Source organism: Diorhabda carinulata, chromosome 5 (genome assembly GCF_026250575.1).
Source record: "Diorhabda carinulata isolate Delta chromosome 5, icDioCari1.1, whole genome shotgun sequence".
NCBI classification, from domain to species: domain Eukaryota; kingdom Metazoa; phylum Arthropoda; class Insecta; order Coleoptera; family Chrysomelidae; genus Diorhabda; species Diorhabda carinulata.
In genome coordinates this window covers 5,534,792-5,556,768 of record NC_079464.1, presented here as the reverse complement: position 1 = coordinate 5,556,768, position 21,977 = coordinate 5,534,792, and the positions used below count along the sequence as shown (strand labels likewise).

Below are 21,977 nucleotides of genomic sequence, written 5' to 3'. Positions count from 1 at the left end.
TTTGAATTATCACCTCATGCAACCTATTTTCTGTTCTCAAATTGGACAAAATGGCTCGGTAGTCAAAGATTTTCCAGTAATGAAGAGGTGATGTCGGCAGTTAGTGGCTATTTCGAGAAGCTGAAATAAATATTCTTTACTCTCAAATTTCTTTGTTGTGTCATGTTATCTGGAACCATCTTCGTACAGTTGAAAAGAGTGGTGAAAGTGAAGGATTGCTTGTATATAAAACCGGAGAAACCCAGGATAGCGAGATTACAATGTAGAGGATCAGCGAAAAAATTATACAAGATAACATAGATAGACAACTCGTCCAATAGGAACCAGGAGGAAAAAGAAGCTCTTTGAGAAGGTTACATGAAGAAATAAAGAATAAACAGCTTGAAAGATCAGAATGAAATAATAAAGAGAGCTAAAGATGAGGTACTAAAAGAAATAAAATGTTCCAGAGCTGATTCAAATCTACAAAAGCCAAATTGAACAGAGAGGAGACTGTATGATGACTGATGAGTATTTGGTAAAGGTAAGCTTGATAAATCTCATGGAATATTGTATTTTCAGCTTTAATTTCAGATTTTTTCAGCAATTGTACCATAAGAACCCTTGGGAAAAATATATGTGGCGCTACAACAAAAGATGTAGCTGAAATTTTCGGGATTATCGAATCCGAAATTATATACAGGCAATTGATTCTCAAAGTATCTCAACTAATGCATGGGCAGATGTTTTAACTCTAAGAATTCATAGAAATTGGAAATTTATTGCAGCCTTTATCGACACAATTTAAATATCAAAAATCAGAATAAAAAAATGCTGTAGAAGCTCCATACGTTACCCCGTCAACTTCAACTTCCAACTGGACTTATTTATCTCAAATTTAATGAAGCAAAACGACCTATCAGTAATTACTGCCCAAAATAGTACAAATATTATTGTCACTATCACAATTCTCAGTAAAATATATTATACATTTCATTCTGAATAACGTACAATGATTTTCTCTCAAGAAATATTTCTTTCTAGTTCCTCTGAGTAAAATTATATGAAATATCAAATTGATCAAATTAGAATTTTTTTTGTATTAACTGCTACATTAACGCGTACACTGAAGCAAATTTAGAAATATAGTAAACTATGGCATTTACATAAAATTCATATAACTCATAAAATATGCAAATTTATCCAGATTAGATTTCATTTATGCATATTTTAATGAACACTGTATTTTTGTTAATATGCTCAAAATTGAATTAATAACATTTGCTAATTGAATTGCATAAAATCGTTCGAAAATAGTAATCGAGAGAATGGAAATGATCATTTCCATTTCCCCATAATAGACCAGTTGATATAATTGGGTTTGTGAAAAAAAATTATTTTTAAAATTTATATAAAGTTGTATATTTTGCATCCTTTTGTTCTTTTTTTCCTCTAATAAAACGATGTCCTGTTTAATTCCAAATTTTAAACCTCATACTGAGTTCTTCTTAAGATGCTGGCCTCCAGTTTTCATACCAAATTTTTGTTAATCCATCTAGTGGTCTCCATGCGTTTGATTTTTTCCCATTCCTCCCATCTATCTTCTGATATTCTTTCAATATGATCTCTCCAGCCTCTTCAATTTTCTCTAACTCATCTTAGCTCCATCCGTAATTCCTGACTGGTCATTCTATCGCAGAGACACGCCTCCTTAATTTTTCTTAGCATTTTCATCAGTCCAGTCGTACTCGTTAATATTTCTGCTCTTCTGTACACTCTTTACGATCATTTTTTGAATATTCTTAGTTATAATGGTAATATTATATTTATTACGTTTGTCTTTATCCTATGTAGTAGGCAATGTATATAATCCTTATTCTCTGTCACTGATTTTCCATCATCTACATGACATAACAACATTATTTTCCATTATTTTTTTCTAATTTGGAATATAACGTGACTGTATTCAAAATAAAACTAGTAAAAATCTGCTAGCTTTCCTCGTATCTATTTGCTAAAAAAGTATATGAATCACAAATTGTTGTACCTGATTTGTAATGAACAGTAATCTGGCTCACACCAAAACTACTTTATATGAAAATGGTTAACAGAGTCGACACAAAAACGTGTCTAAGACAAACTATTAACTCAAACTAACCACCATCTATTGGAAGCTTTATATACCCTCCCATTTTGCACTCAGTTCAGTTTCCAAAGAACTAAAATTATCCACCACCTTGAGTCGAATCTACTATATGCCCTTTCCTTCTGGGGTACGTGTGGTGCGACTCAATTTGAGCGAATATTCAAACTACAAAGGAGAGCTGTTAGATATTCACTCGGACTCGGAGCAGGGCTCATTGAAAATTTAAAAATTCTGACTCTTCCTTCCTTATTAATCTTTAAATCCGTTTGTCTAATTCGTAAGCACGGTTATCATCTTAAGAACGCGGATCACAACCTTTACCTACCTACTCTACGTTCAAAATTAGTTGAGGGCTCAGTATTTTACAATGCAAAAAATGAACAATCACTTGCCAATTGAAATTCCTTCTACTCTATAAACGACTATTCTAATAATAATATTTGATATAATTTTGTTACTCATTGCAGGTTTCTTCTGTATATTGAAATTTTATTGTTTATTTATTGTATCTCTATTTAGTTATTTTTATGGTTGTTTTTTAGTTTTCACAAGCTTTTGTCTACAAATTGTAACAATTTTTTTACAATAAACAATTTTCCTTTCTCTCTACTTAAGATAATTTTCAAAGAGTCGACAACATATCAGTATTCACCTGTACTGAAATTGGAGAAGCTATAAAGTGACCTTATTAAATATTTTCCATAACTCAAACCGACAAATTCGATTAATTTCTCATTTATTTATTAGATTTTTTCAAATCCAACTTTCTTTCTATTGAAATCATTTGCTGACGACCAGATAAATATAATTAAGAATTAACCAGAAAACTTCTGGTGATCATTTGAATTATCAATAAGAATCTTCATATCAAATAAACATTTCCACCTACTGGTAATAGTGATAAAATTTTGTATAAGATTTATCATAATTTAACATGAATTTATAAGCACCACGATACTTGGTTAACCTGCATCTCATATGCAATATACTTAAATTTAATAGTTAATATTACCAATTATGAAACTTGAACAAATTCTTACCATTATTCAAAGACATCCTTTGTTGTTGGTTGTTCTCGTGATAGGGGATGTCACCGTTCGAAACCATCACGTTATCACTACAACTGTTACAAGAAGTTCCACTACTACTGGATGTTATGTTTCCTCCTGATACCCCCAGTACAGAGCTGCTCATTTTATTACTTTGAGCATAGATCATATCACCTGAAATATGAAAAAAAAACACTCAACGAATAACCTCAGAATGTGTTCAGAAGACCAGTGATTAGATTGAAGCCGTTTAGGCTTATGAATCTAATACTACAAACATTGTAGTCTTTGATAATATTCTTGAATAGTTTCATTCGGAGTTTCCAAAAAATATCCTTTTGGAAGTTTTATCAGATCTTTGCAGTCACCTCTTCATTTGTCTGATATTACTTTACATTGAACCATTTTCAGCTGATTTTTCTGCAATAATAACGGATTAATGCGCAGGCTCTTTTGTGGTGTAAAAGGAAATCTCTTTTTCACAAATGCAGTCGTTTTGCCTTCAATTCCGCATAAAATCGCGTTTTCTTTTGGAACTTTGATCAGCATAACATGCAGATAATTTTTTAATTAACAGCTTGTCATCCAAAATATTTCATAACCATTCGGTTATGTTTGGTCGAATTGGATTATAGGAGAAGGTGCCTACAAATTACAAGAACCGACAAAATACTTAATTCTCATTAAGGAGAGCTTTGAAATTAGAATACAGGTGGCCATGAAAAATGAGGAAGGGAACCTTTAGGGACTTAAAAGACGACCGATTTCAAGATGGGAATGAAAGAGAAATATGGAGGACCAAAACGGTGAACTAGTGAAATAAAATGCCTAGGAAAAAGAAGTACAAGATTTGTTCTATGTCAGTCTATGACTACTCAATTATATGCGATATAAAAATTTGGAAAATTGTATAAAGCTTCTAAAATAACACCAAAAGACCATGGTGTATTGATTCCTTTCAAGAAGACTTCATTTGCCGCAACGGATCTTTCAAGAACCAAATGCAATAAAGCACTTCGAAGCAAATTTTCGCCTGTTTTTTCGGAATAATTGGACATTTCGCTACCATTTTATAAGAGCAACGTGGAATTGTGATTTCTGAATAGTACATTGGCATTTGTTTGCCGTAAAAAATCGTGGAACCTAATCGCAGAAGACGAATCATTCTCGACTACGACAATACGAGCTCTCGCACAAAGATCCCAAAACTTTCAAAAATTTCCCAAAAAGATATAGACATCACCAAAATTTTAAAAAATTATTAGAATCACTCAAAAAAACTTCAAAGCTTTCGAAATTTCTAAAAGAGACTTATAATGTCACTAGAACTATAAAGAAAATCTTTAACATTTTTAGAAAGGCTTCAAAAGTTCTAAGGAAAAGCTCAAATTTCCCAAAAAGACATAGAACATCTCCAATATTGTAAAAAACTATTAGAATTGCTTAAAAAAACTTCAAAGCTTTCGAAATTTCTAAAAGAGACTTATAATGTCAATAGAACTATAAAGAAACTCTTAAACATTTCTAGAAAGGCTTCAAAGGCTTTAAGGAAAAGCTCAAATTTCCCAAAAAGACATAGAACATCTCCAAGATTTTAAAAAATTATTAGAATCGCTCAAAAAAACTTCAAAGCTTTCGAAATTTCTAAAAGAGACTTATAATGTCAATAGAACTATAAAGAAACTCTTAAACATTTCTAGAAAGGCTTCAAAGGCTTTAAGGAAAAGCTCAAATTTCCCAAAAAGACATAGAACATCTCCAAGATTGTAAAAAACTATTAGAATTGCTTAAAAAAACTTCAAAGCTTTCGAAATTTCTAAAAGAGACTTATAATGTCACTAGAACTATAAAGAAAATCTTAAACATTTTTAGAAAGGCTTCAAAAGCTTTAAGGAAAAGCTCTTATTTCCCAAAAAGATATAGACATCACCAAGATTTTGAAAAATTATTAGAATTGCTTAAAAAAACTTCAAAGCTTTCAAAATTTCTAAAAGAGACTTATAATGTCAATAGAACTATAAAGAAACTCTTAAACATTTCTAGAAAGGCTTCAAAAGCTTTAAAGAAAAGCTCAAATTTCCCAAAAAGATATAGACATCACCAAGATTGTGAAAAATTATTAGAATTGATTAAAAAAACTTCAAAGCTTTCGAAATTTCTAAAAGAGACTTATAATGTCACTAGAACTATAAAGAAACCCTTAAACATTTTTAGAAAGGCTTCAAAAGTTTTAAGGAAAAGCTCAAATTTCACAAAAAGATATAGACATCACCAAGATTTTGAAAAATTATTAGAATTCCTTAAAAAAACTTCAAAGCTTTCGAAATTTCTAAAAGAGACTTATAATGTCAATAGAACTATAAAGAAACTCTTAAACATTTCTAGAAAGGCTTCAAAAGCTTTAAGGAAAAGCTCAAATTTCCCAAAAAGACATAGAACATCTCCAAGATTGTAAAAAACTATTAGAATTGCTTAAAAAAACTTCAAAGCTTTCGAAATTTCTAAAAGAGACTTATAATGTCAATAGAACTATAAAGAAACTCTTAAACATTTCTAGAAAGGCTTCAAAACTTTTAAGGAAAAGCTCAAATTTCCCAAAAAGATATAGACATCACCAAGATTTTGAAAAATTATAAGAATTGCTTAAAAAAACTTCAAAGTTTTCGAAATTTCTAAAAGAGACTTATAATGTCACTAGAACTATAAAGAAAATCTTAAACATTTTTAGAAAGGCTTCAAAAGCTTTAAGGAAAAGCTCTTATTTCCCAAAAAGATATAGACATCACCAAGATTTTGAAAAATTATTAGAATTGCTTAAAAAAACTTCAAAGCTTTCAAAATTTCTAAAAGAGACTTATAATGTCAATAGAACTATAAAGAAACTCTTAAACATTTCTAGAAAGGCTTCAAAAGCTTTAAAGAAAAGCTCAAATTTCCCAAAAAGATATAGACATCACCAAGATTGTGAAAAATTATTAGAATTGATTAAAAAAACTTCAAAGCTTTCGAAATTTCTAAAAGAGACTTATAATGTCACTAGAACTATAAAGAAACCCTTAAACATTTTTAGAAAGGCTTCAAAAGTTTTAAGGAAAAGCTCAAATTTCACAAAAAGATATAGACATCACCAAGATTTTGAAAAATTATTAGAATTCCTTAAAAAAACTTCAAAGCTTTCGAAATTTCTAAAAGAGACTTATAATGTCAATAGAACTATAAAGAAACTCTTAAACATTTCTAGAAAGGCTTCAAAAGCTTTAAGGAAAAGCTCAAATTTCCCAAAAAGACATAGAACATCTCCAAGATTGTAAAAAACTATTAGAATTGCTTAAAAAAACTTCAAAGCTTTCGAAATTTCTAAAAGAGACTTATAATGTCAATAGAACTATAAAGAAACTCTTAAACATTTCTAGAAAGGCTTCAAAACTTTTAAGGAAAAGCTCAAATTTCCCAAAAAGACATAGAACATCTCCAAGATTGTAAAAAACTATTAGAATTGCTTAAAAAAACTTCAAAGCTTTCGAAATTTTTAAAAGAGACTTATAATGTCAATAGAACTATAAAGAAACTCTTAAACATTTCTAGAAAGGCTTCAAAACTTTTAAGGAAAAGCTCAAATTTCCCAAAAAGACATAGAACATCTCCAAGATTGTAAAAAACTATTAGAATTGCTTAAAAAAACTTCAAAGCTTTCGAAATTTCTAAAAGAGACTTATAATGTCAATAGAACTATAAAGAAACTCTTAAACATTTCTAGAAAGGCTTCAAAACTTTTAAGGAAAAGCTCAAATTTCCCAAAAAGATATAGACATCACCAAGATTTTGAAAAATTATAAGAATTGCTTAAAAAAACTTCAAAGTTTTCGAAATTTCTAAAAGAGACTTATAATGTCATTAGAACTATAAAGAAAATCTTAAACATTTTTAGAAAGGCTTCAAAAGTTTTAAGGAAAAGCTCAAATTTCACAAAAAGATATAGACATCACCAAGATTTTGAAAAATTATTAGAATTCCTTAAAAAAACTTCAAAGCTTTCGAAATTTCTAAAAGAGACTTATAATGTCAATAGAACTATAAAGAAACTCTTAAACATTTCTAGAAAGGCTTCAAAAGCTTTAAGGAAAAGCTCAAATTTCCCAAAAAGACATAGAACATCTCCAAGATTGTAAAAAACTATTAGAATTGCTTAAAAAAACTTCAAAGCTTTCGAAATTTCTAAAAGAGACTTATAATGTCAATAGAACTATAAAGAAACTCTTAAACATTTCTAGAAAGGCTTCAAAACTTTTAAGGAAAAGCTCAAATTTCCCAAAAAGATATAGACATCACCAAGATTTTGAAAAATTATAAGAATTGCTTAAAAAAACTTCAAAGTTTTCGAAATTTCTAAAAGAGACTTATAATGTCACTAGAACTATAAAGAAAATCTTAAACATTTTTAGAAAGGCTTCAAAAGTTTTAAGGAAAAGCTCAAATTTCACAAAAAGATATAGACATCACCAAGATTTTGAAAAATTATTAGAATTCCTTAAAAAAACTTCAAAGCTTTCGAAATTTCTAAAAGAGACTTATAATGTCAATAGAACTATAAAGAAACTCTTAAACATTTCTAGAAAGGCTTCAAAGGCTTTAAGGAAAAGCTCAAATTTCCCAAAAAGACATAGAACATCTCCAAGATTGTAAAAAACTATTAGAATTGCTTAAAAAAACTTCAAAGCTTTCGAAATTTCTAAAAGAGACTTATAATGTCAATAGAACTATAAAGAAACTCTTAAACATTTCTAGAAAGGCTTCAAAGGCTTTAAGGAAAAGCTCAAATTTCCCAAAAAGACATAGAACATCTCCAAGATTTTAAAAAATTATTAGAATCGCTCAAAAAAACTTCAAAGCTTTCGAAATTTCTAAAAGAGACTTATAATGTCAATAGAACTATAAAGAAACTCTTAAACATTTCTAGAAAGGCTTCAAAGGCTTTAAGGAAAAGCTCAAATTTCCCAAAAAGACATAGAACATCTCCAAGATTGTAAAAAACTATTAGAATTGCTTAAAAAAACTTCAAAGCTTTCGAAATTTCTAAAAGAGACTTATAATGTCAATAGAACTATAAAGAAACTCTTAAACATTTCTAGAAAGGCTTCAAAACTTTTAAGGAAAAGCTCAAATTTCCCAAAAAGATATAGACATCACCAAGATTTTGAAAAATTATAAGAATTGCTTAAAAAAACTTCAAAGTTTTCGAAATTTCTAAAAGAGACTTATAATGTCACTAGAACTATAAAGAAAATCTTAAACATTTTTAGAAAGGCTTCAAAAGTTTTAAGGAAAAGCTCAAATTTCACAAAAAGATATAGACATCACCAAGATTTTGAAAAATTATTAGAATTCCTTAAAAAAACTTCAAAGCTTTCGAAATTTCTAAAAGAGACTTATAATGTCAATAGAACTATAAAGAAACTCTTAAACATTTCTAGAAAGGCTTCAAAAGCTTTAAGGAAAAGCTCAAATTTCCCAAAAAGACATAGAACATCTCCAAGATTGTAAAAAACTATTAGAATTGCTTAAAAAAACTTCAAAGCTTTCGAAATTTCTAAAAGAGACTTATAATGTCAATAGAACTATAAAGAAACTCTTAAACATTTCTAGAAAGGCTTCAAAACTTTTAAGGAAAAGCTCAAATTTCCCAAAAAGATATAGACATCACCAAGATTTTGAAAAATTATAAGAATTGCTTAAAAAAACTTCAAAGTTTTCGAAATTTCTAAAAGAGACTTATAATGTCACTAGAACTATAAAGAAAATCTTAAACATTTTTAGAAAGGCTTCAAAAGTTTTAAGGAAAAGCTCAAATTTCACAAAAAGATATAGACATCACCAAGATTTTGAAAAATTATTAGAATTCCTTAAAAAAACTTCAAAGCTTTCGAAATTTCTAAAAGAGACTTATAATGTCAATAGAACTATAAAGAAACTCTTAAACATTTCTAGAAAGGCTTCAAAAGCTTTAAGGAAAAGCTCAAATTTCCCAAAAAGACATAGAACATCTCCAAGATTGTAAAAAACTATTAGAATTGCTTAAAAAAACTTCAAAGCTTTCGAAATTTCTAAAAGAGACTTATAATGTCAATAGAACTATAAAGAAACTCTTAAACATTTCTAGAAAGGCTTCAAAACTTTTAAGGAAAAGCTCAAATTTCCCAAAAAGATATAGACATCACCAAGATTTTGAAAAATTATAAGAATTGCTTAAAAAAACTTCAAAGTTTTCGAAATTTCTAAAAGAGACTTATAATGTCACTAGAACTATAAAGAAAATCTTAAACATTTTTAGAAAGGCTTCAAAAGTTTTAAGGAAAAGCTCAAATTTCCCAAAAAGATATAGACATCACCAAGATTTTGAAAAATTATTAGAATTGCTTAAAAAAACTTCGAAGCTTTCGAAATTTCTAAAAGAGACTTATAATATCACTAGAACTATAAAGAAAATCTTAAATATTTTTAGAAAGGCTTTAAAAGCTTTAAGGAAAAGCTCTTATTTCCCAAAAAGATATAGACATCACCAAGATTTTGAAAAATTATTAGAATTGCTTTAAAAAACTTCAAAGCTTTCGAAATTTCTAAAAGAGACTTATAATATCACTAGAACTATGAAAAAACTCTTAAACATTTTTAGAAAGGCTTCAAAAGTTTTAAGGAAAAGCTCAAATTTCCCAAAAAGATATAGACATCACCAAGATTGTGAAAAATTATTAGAATTGATTAAAAAAACCTCAAAGCTTTCGAAATTTCTAAGAGACTTATAATGTCACTAGAACTATAAAGAAACCCTTAAACATTTTTAGAAAGGCTTCAAAAGCTTTAAGGAAAAGTTCTAATTTTCCAAAAAGACATATACATCACCATCACCAAGATTGTAAAAAATTATTAGAATTGCTTAAAAAAACTTCAAAGCTTTGGAAATTTCTAAAAGAGACTTATAATGTCTCTAAAACTTTATTTACCGCAACGGATCTTTCAAGACATACCAAATCCAACAAAGTACTTCGAAGCAAATGGTCGCCTATTTTTTCGAAATAATTGGACATTTAGCTACCGCTATTGTGAAAACTATCGCCGAAGACGAATCATTGTAGAGATTAACAATGCGAGCTCTCGCACACCAGTTCGAACAAAAACGTTCTTTAAACTGTCAATACATCGAAATGATGATTCATCTGACGTACAGTCCTTGTTTAGCATCTAATGATCGGTTTGCCTTCTCCTGAAGAAGCGGTTGATGCGTTAAAATCACATATTTTGGAGGTGCCTCAATCGGAATGGAAAAAATGCTTCAACAATTTGTTCAAACACATGCAGAAGTGTATTGATTATATTATAGATATTTGTTTTTATTTGCCTATTTAAAATCTTACGTAACAAGTATCAATACACTGTATGTTATTTCAAGACTAACACTAATACAACAATATAAAGTAAATATAACCTCTATTTAAATCAAATAAATTCTATAAAATTCAAATCTCTTTTTAAACGATAAAGAAAATTACCAGTAATTTTAATATAATAGTTCAGCCCTGCACAATGCCCTCCCAATAAATAGCCATAAATTAACGACTTTTGGGTCTTATCGAACTTTATATAGATTTCTATAGTGAATAGTAAAGGCACTTTCTTAGATTGCTCATTAAAAAACTATTAAAACTATTAAAAATTATTTTTTTCTATAAAAGAGTTTATATATGTCACCCCGTATGTGGCATTGCTTCCCTTTTTATCTTAACTCCGGATTCTTTATCTCCAATAGATCGTCGTATTCTGTGTATTAATAACGTTTCACTTACCGTTATTTCCCCTCAGTCTATCTTGCGGTGTCTGATAATGCATCCTTCTTGAGTTGGTGTTCTCCAAAGGGAAAGGTGAAGCCTGCCGATGAAGAGGAATGGGCGATCTGGGTGACGCTAACGTCGGAGGGGGTGTCGGGAAAGGGGTTGTCGGATTATCAGTTGTCGCGGCGTCTTCTGTATCGTCCGATCTGTACGACCTTTCTATACCTGAAACGACACATAAAAATGGAGTTGGTTGAGAGGTCATAGGAAGCGAATCGTGGGCTTTTCCTTCGACTACAGGGTAGTCACGTTTTAAAAAATATAAATTTATACTGGAAATGGAGTTTTTATAATTTTTCCAAATGAAAAATAGATGGAAACGGAAAAGTTTAGATCACTTTAGCTGTAAGATGCACTACCAAAGAAAGGAGACTTAAGTATGATTTCAATCCAAGGATTTCACCTTTTCTAATATTTTCATTACAAAATTTCAAGAAGAGGGTAGATATTTTCATTTTTTTTTTAGTAAATATCATAATTTGAAAACTTGTTGATTAAAATTTTGAACGTAATAGTCCAGCATTACTCTCAACACTGTATAACGTTGTATATAAACATTTCCGTTGATGATAAAGAAATATTCATCTCCTATATACGTTCCTACCATTACAGCTAAGATTGTACAGAGAAAAAATCATGAATTTTTTAGTTACATAGGTTTTTGCACTCTGGATTAACTCACGCAACACCATGTACCCGATTCTTCATTATCTTGAAACATCATGAGGACCTAATTCAAGGTTAACCTTATTAGGCCTATCCTGACAAGGTTCACGCTAGGATAACATCAATATAATCCTATTCAAGGTTCTTCAGACTGTCCTGCATCGAATATCTATGGTTAACCTGATGAATATCCATGATCAATCTGCTTGTTTTAACCCCCCATACAAACTAGATACGGACTCCATGCATACAAGGATAATCTGATCAATACCACGTTGAAAGAGCCTGACCAGAAAGTATTTGAAACAATTTGAAGTAATCCTGATCAGAAACATACAAGGTAATCATGATATGGATCATTTATGGTAAACCTGATCCAGATCTCTGTCGGTTTTCACATAGAAATATAATTGACTAAACTTTTTCACGTTTTATGTTAGTGTTAATTAAAATGGATCCATATGAAAGGAAAGAAAGAAGGAGCTGAAGATTCAGATAGTTCCGTATCGCACTCAGATCTTATAGAATTCAGACATTGGTAGTGGAGGGACCTAATAAAGTGATGCCAAAGCAGAAGTAGATACTGAACTAGAAGAGGATAGACGTTTATATTATTATACAAAAGATGGTAGCAAATGATGAAAATTTGGTTTTGTTCGTAACGTTTGCAAGAAGAAAAAATACAACTACCAGGGTCTGTTCGAGAAGCAAATAATTTCAAAACAATTGCTGTCATGTAGAACCTCACTCCAGGCCATAGAAATGCTAAAAATGATGTACCACGATCACATAATTTTTGATAAAAAATAATTAGAATTGTTTAAAAAAGCTTCAAAGTTTCCGAAAACGGATTCAAATATCTTAAAGAGACCTATAATGTAACTAAAACTTTAGAGAACTCCTGAACCATATCTAGAAAAGCTTCAAAACTTTTAAGAAAATGTCGCTTGAACTATAAAGAAACTCTTAAACTCTTTTAGAAAGGCTTCAAAACTTTTAGCAAAGGCTCATATTTTCCAAAAAAACATAGAACATCACCAAGATTGTAAAAAATGATAAGAATTAATTAAAAAAGCTTCAAAGCTTTCAAAAACGGATTCAAATATCTGAATGAGACCTAAAATATCACTAGAACTTTAGAGAACTCCTGAACCATTTCTAGAAAGGCTTCAAAACTTTCAGGAAAATGTCACTTGAACTATAAAGAAACTCTTAAACTCTTTTAGACAGGCTTCAAAACTTTGAAGCAAAGGCTCATAATATCCAAAAAGACATAGAACATCACCAAGATTGTAAAAAATGATAAGAATTAATTAAAAAAGCTTCAAAGCTTTCAAAAACGGATTCAAATATCTTAAAGAGACCTAAAATGTCACTAGAACTTTAGAGAACTCCTGAACCATTTCTAGAAAGGCTTCAAAACTTTCAAGAAAATGTCACTACATATGCTGGACTCTCAGCTAGATTTCTTTTCGGCTAATTGGGGTGTTTTGAGTGGCGAGAGGTTTCATCAGGAAATTTTCTTAATGATAAAGCGCAATCAAGAGAAACGGACCTCAAGATTATTGTTGAAAACTTTCCTGGAGCTAAATGTTTATGAAAATCATAAATATTTTCCTTATATTGAGCAATAATTTCTCTCAATGCAGCTGATGTTTGTACTTTCTAAGAAAGTATATGCTTTGATGCCACAAAGAAACCTGACATATCAATTTTTTTCTATTCACATTTACAATTCGGCTTATTTTTCCAAATAACTTTTTCATTAAATAAATTTCAGTATAATAATGAGATTTTATTCCTTTTTAAATTCCAATATGCGGTTTATTTTTATTATGATATTTATTATTCTCTTATTGTTTTCAAAGTATACGATTTCATTTTATTCAAATGACTGATGCTGTTTTCCATATTGCCACAGGTAATTGTTTCTCATTAGACAGTTCGAAATAATTATCTATCCATCTTAATTTTTATACACGAAATAATGAAGAAGAAATGAATATTAATGCCGTACATTCTGCGTTATATCCTTAAGCGTGTTCATTGAATATAACCGCATGAATATTCTTCATGTTTTCCAAAGATTTGTTCCAGAAAATCATCGAGTTAATGAGGAAACTAATCAAAATATTTCCCATTTCTCAATATCCAATCATTTCTGACCTATCTATTTCTTTCCATTTTTTTTATTTTTCTCTCATTAGCTTCAACATTTGAATAATTTTCTTGATTTTCTTGTGTACAATAACCTTTTTGTACTATTCATTATTATTATAAGTTTTTGTTTTACTACTCATCTTATTGTCTTCGATTTCTGCATTACATTTAATTATTCCTTGAAGTACTTTCTCATCAACTGAATCCCTTTTTTTCTCAAGGAAATGTGTTTTTTTTTATCATCGAACAGTCGTTCTCCCGCTGGTTCCCGTTCCTTTTCCATCTATTGATATCATTAAACCTAAATGTTCAAACTTTTTCTTTTATTCTATTCGTGTATAGTTAATTTCCTATCAACTTCTTAACATCTTCTTGGACCAAGATTCTTCTAGCTGTCACAGACAAACTACTGTAATTCATATTGCTCCATAGTGACTGAATAAATGGAATAGCATCTTGTCTGGATGGTCCCAGAAATACCTGGTATGACCTAAAGATGGCGATTGCTGCTTGAAAAAACTACTGTATTAGAAAGTATACATTCTATACAGCATTAGTTTCGGGTTTGAAGACGCCACGTTGATTAATATTCGTTTGGCAGCCATCAACGTTTTTAGTGAATTTGTAAACTGCTCCTTCGACATCAACAGTAAAATTTTGATCAAAAAAATTCAAACGAGGCCGTACGACCTGCATTGCATTGGTCGATCAAATGAGTGACGACTCCAGATACACAAAGCGGTACTGGATGATCGTCGACTTAAAGTACACGGGCTAGTAGACATAGTAGGAAATTTAAAAATTGCGGTACATCGAATATTAACTGAGATTTTGAATATGAGAAATCTTTTGCTCATAATGGTACAAAAAAGAAAATGTTGTTTCATTAAGTAAATGCAACAGCTCACACATCCTTATTGCATTGGCCAAAAATGAATTAAAATTTGATTCGCTTCCTCATGCACCTTTTTCACCAGATTTAACACCTTTGGATTATTTTTTTGTTCCCAGACTTAAATGATTGGCTTGGTGGTCAAAGATGTATTAACAATGAAGAGTTGATGGCTATTTTGAAGAGTTTGACTATTCTTGTTATTAAAAGGGTATTGAACATCGTAGTTTGTGGAGCTAATAGAAGATACAGTTGAAACTGCGACTGAGTTTCTGTATAAGAATATTATTTGAAACCTTGCGTGATAAGCATGTGATGAGTTGTTGATCAAGGACAGAAGGATATGAGGCGAAGGATCATTCGGATAAAAGCTTCACTTCTTGAAGAAGGTTAAGAAAGTTTCACTCCAGACAGCAATATAAACACGCAAACTACAATGACAAGTATTTAGAGCCACCGAAGCTAACCCTTCACGAAAAGAATCTTCTACAGAACTAGCAGACGAAGGGTAATTGAATACCCTGTTCAGTATCCATCCTTGGACGTTACAAGAAGAAACTACTGAAGCTCCAATCATTTAATTTGAAAAGAAGAATTTTTTAAACGTAACTGGATACTAAAAAAAAGACAGAAATTTGTATGGATGAAGGTTCTTTAATTTGGAAATTTAGAAAAGTTTTGTGCTTATGGTGGAAATTGTTTATCAGAATTTTTGATGACTCTATCTCGTAATGCTTAAATTTCAAGAATAACTGAATGGCATCATCAAATGTGGACTGTACTACCAAAAAAGTTTAAATTGCTAAGACAATTTTCTTAAATAAATAACGTCAATTTCAACTTTTCAGTCTGGGAAAATAAGAGCAGCAATTATTCAACATCTTCACAAAATTATATCCTCCAAGATCAGATTTTCTAACGGTTGTTCGAAAGCAAAAGAAAATCTTGTGTTGTAAAATGTAGGAAGCTCTATCTAACGGCATGCAGTTTAAAAATTCATGTACCTTTCAACGTATTAATACCAACAGGTCTACAAATTTCAAAACTGAGAGCGATGGATGAGAAAAAGGTTTTATACGACAAATCTAACTTCTCTATCGAATGGGTATTTTCTCTTTCCAATAATATATACTATGTCGGATCTCAAATCATAAAAGATCCATAATTTCGTAAGTTACATCAAATTTCATTTTTTATACAGATTTATTGGAAAACGTTATTCAGAATATGATTTCAAATCAGTATATAATGATATCAAAGATGATATCAATTCTTCCGATCTCTTATGTGACCATATTTATCATCACATTATTCTTCTAACTCTTCTTTTAGTAGCTCAAACCTACTACTAGGCCTCGTTCTTGGGTCTATGAAGTCAATCTTTCAGATCAATTTTTCGTTGGTATATTTGTAATTAGTCTTAATTCAGTTGATGAAAATTCTTATTCACACTCTTCTGTCACTATAGTTGTAACATTTTCTGCCTTTGCTCTATGTTCGAGAAATATAGCTCTGTTTTGAAGCAATTGATGGGCTTTCTTCCTAAGGTTTGTGTAGTCCAGCTTGGACATTCTAATTTTTCGTTCTGTTCTCTTTCCTTGCTTGATGAAAATTCTCTAACAATTTTTCCTGTGATTATTATTTGGTGGTCTATCTGTGGTCTTCCTTTTGTTTTGGAAAAAGTTTTAACAATTTTAAATCTTCGTTACTTTCTAAGACCAACTTTAGACAATCTTCTTCTTCTGACTCTTCTTCCACGACATAGCTTTATTTTGAAGCTTCTTCCAGCTTTCGCACCAATTCCTCAATGCTCTACCTACAGCATAATTTTTAATTGAACCCTGATGTTATTTTATTCAACAAATTAGCTGTAGAATCGTGAACAGAGAAGAATAACCGCTCAAAACAGTGACCAATTTATCTACAAATAAGAGTTTGTAAACTTTGCAAACTATCACCTTTCCAAATTCATTAGAACTCACAGTTTACGTGACCAAACGCTTCAGTTGTTTTAACAAATTCTCGACATGCATTCACCTTGGTCAATTTATCAAATTTCTTCTGAAATCCTGAGTTTTCTACGCGAAATAGTTAATATAAATATGTTTATAAAAGGGACACATCGTATAAAAAGGGATTTTGGATTTTTATAGGTTTCTATCAGATACTATATGTAAATTTATTAGATATATCACGTCCTTAAATGGAATATGGGACCCAATACTTTCAGAAGTTGTGAATGTGGATGATATATGTAAAGTTAGAAGAAATCAATTCACCCTAAAAATATATGTTAGATATTTCTATGTTTCATTTGTACAAACGAAATTTTATAGGTAATGATATTTTTCGTGTTTGTGAATTCATCAATTGGATCACTTTCCTGATAAAAATCCATATCCAAATACGAGGTATTTTTGAAATATATCTAATGTGTCGCGGTGTTTGTAATTGAAATTCTCCGAAACGGCTTGACCGATTCTCATCAAATTTGTGTGCATATCGGGTAGATCTGAGAATCGAACAACATATTTTTTATCCCCCTAAATGTTAAGGGTGGTCCATACCTAAATTTTATGTTCTTATTTATTTTATTTATGATGCATACAACCCAAAATTTTCAACCCTCTACTATCAACTCCTATTTTTTATTTGTTAATTATTATTTGGATTTATATTTTTTTGACATAAAAAATATTATATCACTCTGAATTTTTCACCCCTCTACTATAAACCCTCATTTTTCCATCGAAATTTTTGTATTTTTTATAATTTGCTTCAATTGTGATTTTTTTCTCAATCAAATTTGATCTTCCGCCTTAACCGGTCGATAACCGACCAATTATCAATCGATCAGTTTTTTTTGGTTTTATTTGTGAATCGATCGTAGCAGTGACTGTTATACGTATAATTTTTCTGTGCAACTCTCATGTTAATTTTAATCTCATCGTAAATTTCTCTGAATATTTATTGGTTAGAATATAAATGACAATAAAATTTATAGGTTAAGTCGTTATAAGTGAAGTTGAAATTTATAGGTTAGGTGAGGTTCATTGGTTGTTGATGGCGTTGAATTGTTATAGAATTTGTTATTTTTTAAATCTAAAAGATATGCATTAATTACACTAAGATTATTTGAATTAGTTTTTTATTGATTCATTGCATTTTGGGCGATATATGTTGTTTCTAACGTTTTATGTAGTTTTTGTCAGTTGTCAAAAATTTGACAGATCCATAATTCATATTGTGTCCTCCTTGATAGACATGAGTCAATAATGAACGAATTTTTCAGTGGAATAATTATTTAATCACAATTTATTGATAAATGATAAAGACAGTTGTAACTAATTATGTAATCTCATGTAAATAAACACGTGTTGTGAGCTCCCGTCAACAACGGCCATTAGCGTACCTGTATATGGGTGATTCCGTTCTAACTGTGATTTTTTGTATTCAAAATTTCAAGATTTCAAAATTTAACTTTTCTAACTTTTTTATGCATATTATTCATCTATTTTACTGTAAAAATAAAACTCTAAGAGGAATTTACTACAACTTCAAAGTATCACGAGCAAGACACAAATGTCGGATTTTGAGTTCCACGGTACTGACTCATTTATCCACGGTACTGACATGGTAACTTAAGATATTAAACAACAAGTGCATCAATTTTCCTCAGTTTGATCATAAACATTAGAATTTATAAGGTAATTAGTTTAAATCATTTGTTACGACAAAAAAAATTAATAATTTATCGGTAAATTCTAGGAATGGACATGACACGGTACTGACATGGTAACTTAAGATATTAAACAACAAGTGCATCAATTTTCCTCAGTTTGATCATAAACATTAGAATTTATAAGGTAATTAGTTTAAATCATTTGTTACGACAAAAAAAATTAATAATTTATCGGTAAATTCTAGGAATGGACATGACACGGTACTGACATGGTAACTTGAGATATTAAACAACAAGTGCATCGATTTTCCTCAGTTTGATCATAAACATTAGAATTTATAAGGTAATTAGTTTAAATCATTTGTTACGACAAAAAAAATTAATAATTTATCGGTAAATTCTAGGAATGGACATGACACGGTACTGACATTCAAGTGATGTAGTATAAGTTTTCTTTAAGTGGCAAGTTATATTGTATAAAAATAATGTTTGAATATCTTAAGAATTATTCAATTAACACAAAATTTTTATTAATTGATTATTAATTAATGACTAGTACAAAAAAACAATACAGGACATTGAATATCACAGTTAGAACGGAATCACCCATATACGGTATATACAGGTTTCACCTGTACGCGCCTGTAAGTTCACGTTGCCAAGCCGTAGCTATGATCAATTCCTAGCATCTATCAGTTATATTTATCATAAATTATATAATGAAAAAAGTTTGGCTGCGACGACAACATGTTAAAAATTCATAACGCTTGTAAGTTGCTAATCCATCTACTTCATAAAACTTCTTTCCGCCATAATTGGTTCACGATTGGAGTAGAGAATGAATTGGGTGATAAGCTAGTTTATCGATAATTACATTTTAAACCGACTAAGGTCGTGTTCTAAAGGTGGAGTTTTGAAGCATAGGAGTAAGTAAAGGAGCAGCTACAAATACAATTTCGTAGCGCCCGAAAGCATCATCCCCTATGAAATTACCTGATTAAATTTTCATATTCAATCTTGAGTTGTTCGCCCGAGGGAGAACGCTAGACTCGCTTCAACTTGTTCGATTTTCTCGTACAAGTCTACCCGGTAATAATGAAAGTTACATTTCTTTCGAATTTTCTTTCGTTCCAGTATTTTTACTTTCTCTTTGCTATTGCTATAATAAATGTACAGTTAGGATATGAAAGTGATTTAAATGATACAATCGTACAGACAGGTGAATACAGTATTTATGTTATGTCGGAATGAATCAGAATATTTTTATCTTTATTTCAAAATTCTTGTTAGCAACATATTGAAAGTATCATCAATCAACCCACAACCGCATAGAACAAATTTATATTTTTACATTAAATTGAAACAATAATTTAATGACAAACATCTAGTTAGTTCTGGAGGTTATTTTGCGTGCGTCCGAATATATATTTTTATCTTCCATATCTTCCATATTTTGTTCAATCAAAGCTTTCATAGGCCATCTGTTCTGATCCATCCCCATCACATGTCCGTTCCAGAGCAGTTGCTTCCATCTTTCAGGTTCTTGATTGTCTTCATCGTCTCCTTCTATTCTGTATAGTTTCTTCAGCCACCTGTTCTGCTCCATCCTCTTCACATGTCCATACCAGAGCAGTTGATTAGTTGATTCTCTTTGAAGTCGTTTATACTCGACCTGTTCTTCGTTGTATATCTCGAGTAGTCCATTTCCACAGCCTCAATAATGTTCTCCTCTCCAGCACTGGGTTCCACTATTACTTTTTATATACTCATTTTTGTGTTCATTCAGAGTTTGCGTAGTTTTTTCTCTATTTCTTATTTCGTCTTCTGTTGTTCCATCTTCCGAAGTTATGCTTCCTAGGTATTTGAATTGTCTACATCCTCTAATCTTATTCATTAGCGTATCGGGAACTCCTTGTTCACTTCCTACTGGCAGAAATTTTGTTTTTGTTCCAGTTCTCCAACTACTCAGGGATTCCTGAATACTGCACCCTTGTCTGAAACCTTTCGAATACAAAAATGGTTTTGTATTTCCGAACTTGACTTTGACTTTCTATCAAAAAAATTTTCAACGCCACCGTGTCATAGTCCTTTTCGAGATCAATATCTCTATTATCTTATAGGAAGATTACACAGTGAAAATTGCTTTAAAAAAAAATAGTTTGATTGATGGTAACTTCACAAGATATCACTACGACATTGATATCTGTCAGGCAAATCACACGGAATATGTCTTCTAAACCTTCGCTGGGTAAGAGGTCTAATTAGAGGTTGAAGAGCCAATTGGTTAAGATGGGTTCCAAAGCTGTGAGAATATTTTTAAGAGAAGGGAGATATTTCTTCTTTATCTGACTTAATTTGAAGGTCACAAATACTAAAGTTATTAGAGACAAACCAAGAAGCATTAACAATAGTTCTGAGTACTTTTTACTATATTTGAGTTGGATGCAGTGCCCTATATTTGAATACCATAACTCCACATGGGTTTCAGTATGACTTAGTATATTAGCAGCTTGTTGTTGATTTTTAATTAGGGTCTACGACCTATTAACCAAAACTGTTTGCTGAGTATTAGTCTCAATTGCTTTCTCTTGGTTAATGCTCCAGATTAGTCGTTGGTCTATTTGAATCCCAAAATATTTTGCATTCTCTTTTTGCTACAGAAGATGCCTGTTTAAGATTCAGGACAGGTCCTTCTCCGTTGGGTGTAGGTAACATAAACAGATTTATTTCCATTCACTTTTATTCTCTAAGCAGCAATATCGTCTCCAAATATCGCGGTAGTTACGTTGTTGTATGTGAGAATATCAGTTGTGTACATAAGACAGAGGATCGGACTACGTGCAATTCCCTGTAGATCTCCTAACATAATTTTTTATTCCCCATTAACGTATCGTCTCGGATTACCTAATTTGTGTCTTATATTGATGTGATTGTGAAGAATTTTTATTTGCTATTGTATTCGTTAAGATTTATTTTAAACCGACCATCCCCTGACGGGAACCAACGTCTTAATTGAGCGATTCCATATGTCCCTTAGACATTTGAAGTTCCATCCACTTATCAAATTACTTATCCTTATTTTTGTATTGATGTGACTCTAATGATCAGGAATATAATCAATTTCTTTTAAAAATCCCTATCTGTCTTTCAAAAATTATAAAAAAAACCAATTTTAAAACAGAAGGGACCTAAAACCAGGAACATTTAGAAACATAAATATAATTAATTATAACTTTTGTATACAATAGGATTAGTATTTGAAAGAGTAAATACACACATAGTGTGTTCTTAATAGTTTTGACTTCCAACGAGTACGAGTAGTCAGATTATTGAAACTTTTTTATTTATATTTTATGTCAATTGCTTTCACAAAGTTATGAATTAAGTTATTTAACTCGTGTGACGATAAAGATACGTTTTAATGTTAATTTAACACTTGTAAGTTTAGTATATATTGGAAAAACCGTTATAGTATGCAAGGTAATTGACGACCACGTAGTTAATAAAATATTGAGGTGAT

The 21,977-nt window shown here is 30.6% G+C and overlaps 1 protein-coding gene across 2 annotated transcripts in view; it reads right to left on the bottom strand.

Annotated features, from left to right (window-relative positions):
* The window catches only part of LOC130893827 (teneurin-a), a 572,912-nt gene that overhangs the window by 477,474 nt on the left and 73,461 nt on the right, over positions 1–21,977 (bottom strand). For both annotated transcript variants that reach the window (XM_057800233.1, XM_057800234.1), the window contains exons 3-4: positions 11,013–11,222; positions 3,166–3,348 (exon numbers count right to left, since the gene is read on the bottom strand). In XM_057800233.1, the coding sequence (XP_057656216.1) occupies positions 3,166–3,348; positions 11,013–11,222 (393 nt within the window). The remainder of the gene's footprint in view (positions 1–3,165; positions 3,349–11,012; positions 11,223–21,977) is intronic.